Below are 12,431 nucleotides of genomic sequence, written 5' to 3'. Positions count from 1 at the left end.
CAGTGTTTATTGTCCCGGTAAAAGCCTGTTCTACACACTATTTCACCATTACAATCATAATGTATTTTTTCAGTAAATATTGGATAATGGAGATTGATTTACTCAGAGTATTTTTCTTCACATACCATTTAAGATTTCAAAAGATCAACACAGGAGCACCTGACTGTGTCAACAGGGCATTTCAATAGGTGATCGACACACTGACACGAACAAAACTTGCTCTTAACATAAACGCATTGTAACACATGTACACGAGAGGTATGTTAACTGATATGTATTAAACATTACAAGGCCGAGCACGTTCCACTGGTAACACATGTGGAGTGGAACAGTCAATGTATCAATGATTAACATATTAAACAATGGCCTCTCAGGCTGTAAAATATGACCTCAGCAGTCATGCTGTAACCTGTATGATGGAATGAAACCAGATCAATTTGGGGTAGATAGATTTTAAGAAGTCAATAATTTTCAGCCTGAAAGTGTAATCAATATGAATATTACTGTTTAGCATGTGTGTGCATCTATAAATTTGCGGTTTCAGTTTTGCTCCTGATTCTGATGACAGTGAATAAGTGATTTGTGTTAAATAATGCCTGCATTATGTCAGCTTGATGAGTGAACACTTTAACCATTAGGCTACACGGCACTGCAATCTATAATTCAAGAAATGAACAAAACTAGAAATTGTTAAGAAACTTATCAGATGTATTTACATGAATAGGAACAAGTGCAAGTTTGCCACTAATGATTATCAAACTTGGTTTTTCATTTGAAGTTCTAAACAACTGTCATTTTCAAACATCTACTTCATGTGCTTATATTATTTGTGCATTTGGTAAACAGTAACTTCCATTTCTATTCTCTTTCTCCCTCACACCCCCTCCCCGCAAAAAAGAAAAACAAACAAACAAACAAACAAACACCACCACCACCAACAACAAAAAAACCCTCACAAAATAACAAAACAAACAACCACACACACAAAAAAAAAACCCTCCTGTCCCAATGCATTTGAATGTGTCTGATCATTGATGTGCCAATAAGAATGTACAAACATGGCAACCTTACAATTTGACACTGCCTTATCCTTCCACCTCCATTTTTGAAAGCTGTCATGAAACACTCGAACTCTGCATTATTTATCTATATTACATGTTATTGGCAAACAGCAACAAACAAATACAAATATTTATCACCATCTATGCATGTAATAATGGTTCCACTTAACTTCCTATCTGTATACAATAGAGAACAAGCAACTAATTGGCTCCTTGTCGATATTAGCCCCAACTGAAATCAAAACCAAGCTTCATGTTGCAGGCACTGCATTGAGATGATGGCCATAACTTTGATTAATGAGGGAAATATTTTCAAGAGCAGGCCTCGTGACAGCCTGTGTCACATCAAAGACTGGAGTGTGACAGCATGCAGGTGACTGACAGGCGATAGTCATCTTCCTAGTACACAGTCAGACATAATATTTATACATCAGCTGGCGTCTGGTGCCGAGTGACTGCATGTTATGGAAATCTTAACCTGTGTTGGCATGCCTTGTCCAATATCACCAGATGATGAGAATCACGTTATATAGCTCACTACACACACAGATGACTATCTAGGATATGATCTACAACAAAGGCCTGGAGATACCTGTATCTTCATCTCATCTACCCTAACAGGTCATAAAGAGGCCATGCTGTTATCGGTATTGACATCAGTAATGATCCTGTCATATAACATTGTGAAAACTGTCCTCTGACAAACTCATTCATAAAGTACAAACAGGCCTACACCATATTTTCTCTATTTACTGGGGGTCAACAGTGACAAATGACCCTGATGAATCGGTCACAACAGGGTAAGTCCAACATGGCTGCAGATTAAAGCTGAGATAATCTTATAATCCTGAACACAACAAAGGGCCAAATGAAGACTTCTGGGCAAGTCCCAAGTCATGGTACTTCAGTTTACCCTGGATATACTGAGAATAGAAACTGATCCACACCATAGCCCCACATACCAGCACTACCTACCTGTAATCTCGCGACAATAACAGGGTATATTTAGCTGGTCAATAAATCCTTAAACTTAACAGTTTCTCGACAGGGGTTGTGGGGCACCCTGACTACCTGTGGGAACGCCTGTTTGGGACAAAGCCTTGGTCATTTGTATGTAGATTGTCTTTGAAAGCTGCAAGATCAGAGAAAAGCTGAAGCAAAGATACACTGTAATGTGACTTGCACTGACAATCGGGACTGAGACATTCTGGGACTTTCACAGTTTGTTGTTGAGCATGGTTATTTCAACTGTTACAAAGACAACTGAACGTTCAAACTACGGCTTGTGCAACACAACAACCCAAATAAAGGAGACATTAGAAACTTGGGGTATCTGTAAGAATACTAACGATTTTGTCTTGAAACAATCATTTGCTCTTTTCATTAGCGCTTGATTACATGTTACAAGGGCATTACACTGATGTCTCATCAATCTTAAACATTTCAGTAACTGATCATTTGCAACTAATTCATGGGGGAGCCTGGCTGACTGAGTGAGAGAGTGAGTGAGCGGAGTAGGTTAAGGGAGAGAATATTTGGTTTGGCGACACTCAATGTTCCAGTTATATCATGGTGGTCTGTAAATAATGGAAACTGGACCAAACAATCCAGTGATCAACATCATGAGCATCAATCTACGCAACTGGGATACAATTACATGTATCAAACAAGTCAGCAAGCCTGACCATGCGATCCCATCAGTTGCCTCTTAGTCTTAAGTCAAGAATGGGCTACTGAAAGCCAATTCTAACCCGGATCTTCATGGGTGTAAGTGAGTGTGTGAGTGTGCATCATGGAGCGAGCATGGGGTGGGATAAATGAGTTAGAAACCATTAAGGTCAATAATCAGGATGTATCAGAGATGAAACAACTGCGCCTCAAGTGACCTCTCTTGATAAACTATCAGGCTGTTTCACTGTTGTGGACAGGATACAAAATAGACATTCCAGCACACAGCGTCTGGCCGAATCATGCAGGTTGCAGGAATATATTAATCGGGCCCAGCATTATGATTATTATTTTGGGAAGGCGCTTCCTGTCGTGCTTCCTGCTGATTAAACGAGGCTGTTTAATGAACATGCCAATATGGAACCAACCACATCCCAAACAACAGACCAGCCCCATGAAGCCTGTCCAATGTATGGAGCTGGGCTATTTGCCATGAATAAATTTGCCAGTCAAATAAGAGTATTACAAACAGTCCCAGGAATGCAATCAATTACAGATACAACAAGACATAGATGTTTGAAGGCAGTGTGTATATTGACATCTATTAGGGAGGGTTAACACTGACAACCTGGAACCACATGGCCTGAAAGTCATATTGAACATCACCTATCAAATCTTTTGAAGGGAAGTGGTCAAAAGATGCTCTTTCCCTTACGACAAATGCAGGAGGATCTTTGGTCAGGCCTGTGGTTTCAAATTTGAATGGATCTTTCTAACCTGTACACATTTTAATAATTTTTATATTTTGATCTTTTTGTCAAGTTGTAGGTTAATAAATGAGTGCTTCAAGAGTTCAGTCAGGACATGTACAGTGTCTGAAGTTGGAGTCCTGGTTGCAGCATGACAATGTTTTTCTTTGAAACACAGGTAAACAATCAGGCTACTGCCATATTGTCAGTATTTAAAAAATCATCACGTTAATGATGGAGATAATGAACTCAGATCACAAGCTTCCAGATCAAAGATTTACATGCATAGTTTGGGCCAGAAAATCTAGATACAGCAACCGTTCTGGGTAGCAAAGCAGTCTAACTTAAACAGTCCACATTTAAAAGGATTTCAGTCCAGTAGACTAGTAACAACAGTCCATGCATAGAGGATAAAATGTACTTCTGATGATGCTAAAATTTAAGTTCAGTCCGGTAATTCAATGTTTTGGGTCCACGTTTTTGACTGTTCATAGTCATAGATTTTCCACCTAAATAACACATTTTAGTTTGGATGAAAACTTGTCCCTAATGTTTATAACTGTCATATCCAACCCCAATACTGTGCATTTAAACTTTCTTGCTGATTTATTCCCTGTCTTACACCAATCACTGCTCTACAAACACTGCTTCTCTAGTAAGTGGTAAGAATGTGTATTACAGCTTGAGATTACTACAATGCCATTGGAAGTTTTTAAGAGGATACTGAGGTAGAAAACTGGCTGACCATGGAACTACCTCATGGAACTTCCCGAATGGTGCATAAAATTCCCAAATCATCCTGATCACCAACTCTATCAAAATTTCCACAATTATTTTAAAACTGTTGAAAAAATTTGAACTTCATCTGTTGTCTGCCCGGCTTTTCTGCGGTTTAATCCTGAAGCTATAGGACAATCCTCTGCAAATATCCAATCTGCTAATCCAGAGGTTAAGAAAATGAGCAATGCAATGACATGAAATTACCAAGTATCTGAGCCTGATTGTTTCACTAATTCTTACGACATTCACAGGTTGCTGGGAACCTGTACTTTATCCAGAACCAGTACAGGTCACTGCAATTGACAACATAAACACTGTGCAGTAAATGTCACTGTAATCTGTTGATGAATGTGAATGCACAGTGATTTGATTATAGAAGTCCACCATCATTTGCTTATGTAACACACAGACCCAGACAATAACAGCCTTGTGACAGACTAACTTGACTCAATCTAGATGAATTTATCGGATTATCTATCACTCTATCGGACAAGTACTCACTGTCCTCTCAAATCCATCTTACATATGAAGATACACCCAGAGTACTGAATGCAATGAACATGGACAAGTGCTCAATTCAGCATCATGTATTAGATTAGAATGATAAAAGATCACATCCATCAAGCCCTCTAAGGGCTCCTTTCAGGAAGCAAGCTTCACTAACTAGACTCGATCTAGATGAATTTATCAGATTATCTGTCACTCTATCGGACAAGTACTCACTGTCCTCTCAAATCCATCTTATATATGAAGATACACCCAGAGTACTGAATGCAATGAACATGGACAAGTGCTCAATTCAGTAAGCTTCACTAAGGTTATCTCCACTCCAAATCTTTAACATTACACCAATGCTCCTGATCACTGATGACTTACGACCACCATAGTGCTTTGTGAAAGAAGGCCATGGTCTACATCTACCGAGATATCTATGTACACGGACACAGTACTTGATAAATATGATTGTCCTGACAATTACTGACAATCCAGAAACCTAAAACCTGTAAAATCATGAGTGAGTGAGTGAGTGAGTGAGTGAGTTTAGTTTTACATCACACTAAGCAATATTCCAGCTATATGGTGGTGGTCTGTAAATAACTGTCTTCACCAGACAATCCAGTGATCAGCAGCATGAGCATCGATCTGCGCAAATGGCAACCAATGACATGTGTCAACCAAGTTGGCGGGCCTGACCACCTGTTTCCGTTAACCGCCTCTTACGACAAGCATAGTCACCTTTTATGGCAAGCATGGGTTGCTGAAGGTCTGTTCTACCCTGGAACTTCATGGGTCACGTTTGAGGTAATCAAATTAATTAGTGGTGCATGAAGAATGTTTTTGATATTTTTTTATTTTCTTTTTATCTCATCTAAGGTAATCAAAAAATATCAAAAACATTCTTCATGCTGCCACTAATTAATTTGTTCTGAGAACTTCTCAGTGTTCACGAATAGTGTCTGACCCTCTGACAAATCTGACAGATTTAACAATGGCCAGACAGAAGTCCCCATCCTGTTGGCCCCAGTGTCTGGCTGAATATATTACAATGACTATGTCTGAAGTTGTTATTTATGGCATGTGACACTTATTCACTGTTCATAAATTTATATTTATAATGTTTGCCATTGTTTAATGTTAATAATTTCAATGCCAATTATGAGAAACGTTAAATCTGAAATGTGTGTTTAATTTTATTCTGTGGATCCAGTGAATTTTCAGTGGGTCAAACAGACATCTGAAACTTACAGGACCCAATGTCCTGTAGCTATAAAACACCATTCGTAAACACTGACTTCTGTTCTCATCTTCATAACTAACACACAGAGTCTATAACATGGGATTTTGAATTCTGGCCTTGAGAAAAAGTGTATAGTTTGATGAAAACATGAAAATTGATATAAGCAGATTATGTGGAAATAGAAACTCAAATAAATTGTATAAATGTTCAGGAAAATCTGAATAAAGAAGGGTTACAGTACTTGGCCCTGACACCTCAGGTAATACTGACCACCATTGATGAACTATTTCTAAACTCAGTAAGTACATCACTGTGCACATTTTGTGATGTAACCTCTTCTGCCTTCTTCCATTATTTGCAGTATTATTTACTGATGAAATGCATGAACTCACTTCATGAATTATCATGAATAATGCACAAAAGCTCTTTGTCCCACCTATTGTAACTCAAGTAGTCAATTTAAGAGACATGTGACTCACTGTGGGCCAGCACACAAACAGGTGCAAATTAGAAATCAGCCAAACCGGAAGAAACATTTATTGTACAAGTAGAATAATCTAGCACATCAAAATAGGATTTGTCCATGTTTGTCCAAAATGAGTGACCATGATGCATGCCAGAGACAGCAGACGTTAATGTCCTTAATTGTCAGCTACATTTCACATGTGACTAGCTCTGATTGCTATACAGCTCTCAGTCTAACACTCCCATAACACACAATCAATAACAGGATTAAAGCCCTGCACTGGTTCACCATTCATACTGGGCATTCAATATCCCCTTATTTCTCGCCTGTCAATGCTGACCCTCCTCACAGACCTTAAGTCTTACATGGTCAGAGGTCAGGCTAGCTGCAAAACATGCCAATACATTTGGTAGGATGTTTACATGCAGCCTGAACAGGTTGCGAGTTACATTTGCTCTTGATGAGACTGTTGTGTCTCTTTTGACACCTGGTAGCATGCACCTTCTACATTGTAGCATTCTGTTGTCACCTAGATTGTACTGAGTGATAGGCAACACAGACATGTGAGACCTGAACAGACTGTGATACAATGTTCACATCTAGACTGAACTGATTATGATGCAATGTTCACATCTAGACTGAACTGATAGTAAAGTGTTCACATCTGGCCTGAGCAGACTGCAAAGCAATGTTATATCTAGTCCCAAGAGTGTGTGAGTTTAGTATTATGTGATACTAAGCAATATTCCACCTATACGGTGGCAGTCTGTAAATAATCGACCAGGCAATCCAGTGATCAACAGCATGAGCACTGATCTGCGCAATTGGGAACCAATGACATGTGTTAACCAAGTCAGCGATACTGACCACCCAATCCCTTTAGTGCACCTCTTATGATAAGCAAAGTCACCTTTTATGGCAAGCATGGGTTGCTGCCTATTCTACCCTGGACCTTCACAGGTCTAATCTGAACAGAGTGTGCCACAAAGATGACATATAACCTTAACCTTCCTCCACGGCTGTACTGAATGTCAAGGGATGACAGTGTGTTATTAATATTTTTTGAGAAATTATTGTGTAAAATACAAATTATTACCTAAGAGACTTTTGCAAGTCTAATCTAGCCTCAAGGAATGGAAAGACAATGTTCCAAACTATCCTCATCAGACTGCAATACACTGTTCACTTTATGAGCACATATCCTGTAAATATGATGTCATAAGAATCTGTTATTGGGTGTTAGTCACTCAGTACAAAGCAACCCACACTTGAGTTATACAATCACCCATGCCAGCCTTCAGGGCGGCCATGTTGGTTCACGTCTCAAGCCAACATGGGTGCCCGAGTGAAATGCCACTACAATTGGGCTTCAGATATCACACTTTTATGACACATGTTCGTCAATAGGGACATATTGATACAAAGTGTCCTGGACGGAGATTTTGGCATATTATGACCCCATGAACTTATAACTCTAGACAAGTGCCCACTGTATGATTGCAGCACCTATCTGGGCCATCCACACCAGTGACGGACTGACATTCCAATCACCATTATCTGGTGGGAAAGGAAAACACCGACTTCAATGACAACCATGGACTTTCACAATACATCCCTTACATCAGGATTCCAGTTGGAAAAATTCAACCTAAGTTATTACCCCTAAATGAATCTATTTTTCCTTGGCATAACAAAGACCATGTAAATAATAACAGGAAAAAACACAAGAAAAAACGTCAAGAAAACAAGACCTGTACTCTTTGATAACCTAGCCTTTCTTCATTAACTCAAAGCGGTGGGATTCTAATGTTGTAGCATTATCAAATTAAGTCAGTTTGACCCATAAACAAATCTGAAAATATTTTCATTAACTGAAACATAAAAACATTTATTACATGAAATATGGCACTTCTATCATCTAACCAATTGTCTTCCATTTCTTTTTCGTCAAGAAGGTGCAAACAATGAATGTCTTCATAATTAATTTATGAGTTTTGTCATAAGTACAGGAATGTCATTGATTGTCATCAATTGTAATTATAAGATAACGATGTGATAGCAGCTATTCTTCCTTGTCCAGATCTGTCGGGTAAATAATACCATGCCAAGCATCACTGATTCTTGCACTGCACCTTCCATGGTAACAACCAGAATGTCTTGATGTCCAATATCAACATTACCAGTTTAAGGTCGATGTCTCAGACAATGCTCTGAGCAGAGCAGGGGAAATATCACTGATGTGGCAATTTAAAAAAACTTAGTGTGCAGGATAAAGGGAAACAGGACATGCATATAGGCGGGAATGCTACACTTGTGCAGTCAGACATGTGCTGAGTTGGCAAATATTTATAAGTTTCTAATGATGGCTAGCATTTCCAGTTTGTAATTCAAACCAAAGAAACATACTGGATGCCAGTGTTGGAAATGGCAGTTTGTCCTAGAAACGTCTCAGTCTGTTTGCCTGGACAAGACTCACACCACTATTTTGACTAGCTTACTGTCTTATGATAACGAATATAATTAAATGACCTGTCTAGACAAAATATAATTTACATTCAACAGACTAGTATTTTAAAAAATCCAAGTTTTATGAGAAGCCAATGTCCTGTTTTATGTAACCTGATCTTGACATAACAAGAGACAACCACCCCACCAACAAAACAACAAAGACTTACCAGATAGTAAGCGCGGATGTTCTTGATGAGCAAATCCCAGTTCAGCTGTCGGATAGAAGCGTCATCTTCCACTATTCTATGTACATTCTGGTATGCAGGTCTGGGGTCACTGAAACCAAAAGTAACATCTCAAAATCATATGTTATATGTTTGCTGTTTTGTCCAGGAATAATTACCTAAATACATCACTATGGTCTTTACTGTATCAAACCTGGGTCAGACGTATAAACAGTTAACTTCTTTGAGTTGTATTTTAGAGGTAAGTACCATATGGTACAAGAATCTGTATGAAAAAATTACACTCACAAAATATAGAAGTTGTTTTCCATACATTGTGCAGTAGTTGATACTATGAGAAACATCCTCTACTATCAGAGAACCATCAAAGTGATGGTCTGGTCACCTCATATAACAAATATTGGTCACAAGGAACTCCCTTATCCAGAATCCCGACAGGGCTAAGCTGAGGCCATCAGGATAATGAATAATTTCAATTTCAGTACTATCATGGATTAAAGGGTAAAATGACTAATTACATGCTTATGATGATACAATAGCAACAATGATCAAACTGTAATGCACATATGACGCAGAATAGACTTCACTTCACACCTTCACTAGCCACTTTCTTAGAGGGGCCAAATGTATGAAACATCTTTTCTTATTGAGAGGTGTATGTCGGTGTCAATCGAAATATACCCTGACAAGTCCTGTGTGGACCAAGGGCTCCTTTCAACAAGCAATTTTGCTAAGGTTACCATTTACCTTAACTGCCATTCTTAAACACTGCACTAAGGTTACCTCAGTGACTTATGATCACCTTAGTGCTTTGTGAAAAGAGGCACAGATAAATGTGCTGATAGTCACAACATTCCTTAAATGTAATCAGGGAAAGAGGATGATTCAGTCCTTGTAGCCACCGATCTACATCCACGACCAACATGAGCTACTGGTGACCTGCCCAGGAATTTGTCAAGTTATTGGGTTTTCATGAAGGAATGACAATTCTTTGTATTTAAACACAGCAAATTGTATAAAGCAGCTCTTGACTCATCCTGGCTGAGAGCATTAACATGTTTACAGCCAAAACTCAGGCGCTCACTACCTAGTTAAACAATGAATCTCCACATAAATATAATTTAACTTTATTACATTTTGTCAACCTAAATTAAACTTGGATATTTACTAGTGAAAGAAGTTACAGAACACACAGTTTTCCACTTACCATTGTTAATAATGGCTAATGAGTACTCAGGATTTTCCGTGATGTGCAAATGTGCATCCAGTATGCACAAATGTCGAAAACTGATAATTAGGGGTCCCTGGGGCCCACGTGTTTGTCTGTCAAGGAAAACCCTGGGAACTGTGACACAGTTATCAAGGAGCGAGTGTTCTTTATCTTCTTTCCAGTAATATATCCCTATGCTCAATTCATGACTCATCTTGATTGTGGTAATGACTAGTTTCATATAATGATAAGTATTGCTGTTCACTATACTGTGACACCACACTTGACGGAACCCAGGTGTTTTCTGTAGTGAACATCAACCTGCCTTGAATCAGGCAATCGTCTACATCTGTTTTGCTCCACATACTATAATCACATCGTGACACACGCCGCAAGTACTTACACCCTGATTACTCACTCTCAAAGTTACAGAACTATCATTTACCTGCTATCTATGCCTGATAAGCGGCACACACGAGACAACCTATCAAAGCAAGCTAAGTAACCATGTTTCTACCCGTTACGTGTAAAAGAACCTCACAGCTTGAACAAATCGCCATTTACATGAAATCCAATACCTAAGTCAGAGTTTATCAATGTCCATTTTGTTTTCACACCAACTGGGCACTAGATATGTAAATAAAGAATTTCAAAGACTACATTGTTGACTCTGTTTCCATGGTTACATCACATATATACACATTCAAAGATTGGTAACTGACCAAACCTTGTGCAGTATTGTGTAGACACGAATGTTGAGGGTCACAAGTTTTAAGAGTATTTCAGTGACATATCATGGCTGGAGTGTGCTTGTAGCCTGGTCCATTGTGTTAGTGTGTCTATAACATTTATATCTTCATTCACAGCTCCTTGTTAGGAACTTCACACAACACAATGGTAAATCAATTCGTACACTTGGGGCTGAATTGTTTTACTGCTGCTTGACAAACACTGTCATAAATTTACACTTGAGGGAAAGTATGCAGGAAATACCTTTGTTGATTGTGTTTGAGTGAGTTTGGTTTTATGCCATATGAAAAGTATTCCAATATACCAGGGTTGGTCAACTTAACATGGTTTTAAATCACCAAAATCTTTTACGGATAAATCTTCTTTTGATTCTCTGACACGTTTCGGGGTCATTTCACACAACCCTTCATCAGGTTTGATCATTAATAGATAAATCTTCTTTTAATTCTTTGGCATACAACGTTTCAGGTGTCATTTCAGCTCCCTTCATCAGGTTCACCTAAAAGATCTTGGTCATATATAACTACTTCTGAATGGCGCTTGAAGACATCATGGCCTAAAATATTTATCACTTTGGTCAACACTGTCAAAAATCTACACTTGAGGGAAGTTATGCAGGTAATAACTATATGAGTGAGTGAGTGAGTGAGTGAGTTTAGGTTTATGCCAGTTGAAAGTTAGTCCTGTTATACCATGGTGTCAACTTAACGTGGCCTCAGATGTTTACCACTTTGGTAAACAATACCTGTGTTGATTGTGTATGTGTTATTGAGTGAGTGAGTGGGGTTTTACACCAGTTGACACGTGATGCATTTATACCATCCTTGGTCAAGTTAATGTGGCCTTGGATGTTTATCACTTTGGTAAATACACTCACACATCTACTCTTGAGGGAAGTTATGCAAGAAATAACTCTGTAGAAGAGTGAGTGACTTGGGTTTTAATATGACAATTGGAAAGTATTCCATTTAAACCTTGGTAGGCCATCTTAATGAGGGCTCAGATGTTAATGAGTCAGTTTCTTTTTATACTGCTTTTAGCACTATTCAAGTATCACAGTGGGAGGCACCAGAAATGGGCTCCACACACTGTACCCATGTGGGGGATCAAACCCAGATCTAAGGTGTGAAAAGCGAACACTTTAAGCACTAGACCACCCCACTGCCACTTTGGATGTTTATCACTTCAATGAAACCAAAACTAAAACAAACTGATAAACTGGATGAAAAAATGACACAGTTTTTACATCCATACCACACATCAGATATTTTAAAATGACATGTTAATCTTTGTCGCTGAGCTTTCTCAAATACATA

At 38.6% G+C, this 12,431-nt stretch overlaps 1 protein-coding gene across 3 annotated transcripts in view; it reads right to left on the bottom strand.

Annotated features, from left to right (window-relative positions):
• The window catches only part of LOC137293483 (girdin-like), a 94,399-nt gene that overhangs the window by 67,512 nt on the left and 14,456 nt on the right, over positions 1-12,431 (bottom strand). For all 3 annotated transcript variants that reach the window (XM_067824047.1, XM_067824048.1, XM_067824049.1), the window contains exon 3: positions 9,138-9,246. In XM_067824047.1, the coding sequence (XP_067680148.1) occupies positions 9,138-9,246 (109 nt within the window). The remainder of the gene's footprint in view (positions 1-9,137; positions 9,247-12,431) is intronic.

Source organism: Haliotis asinina, chromosome 8 (genome assembly GCF_037392515.1).
Source record: "Haliotis asinina isolate JCU_RB_2024 chromosome 8, JCU_Hal_asi_v2, whole genome shotgun sequence".
Classification (NCBI taxonomy): Eukaryota; Metazoa; Mollusca; class Gastropoda; order Lepetellida; family Haliotidae; genus Haliotis; species Haliotis asinina.
This window is presented reverse-complemented; position numbering and strand designations above follow the sequence as displayed.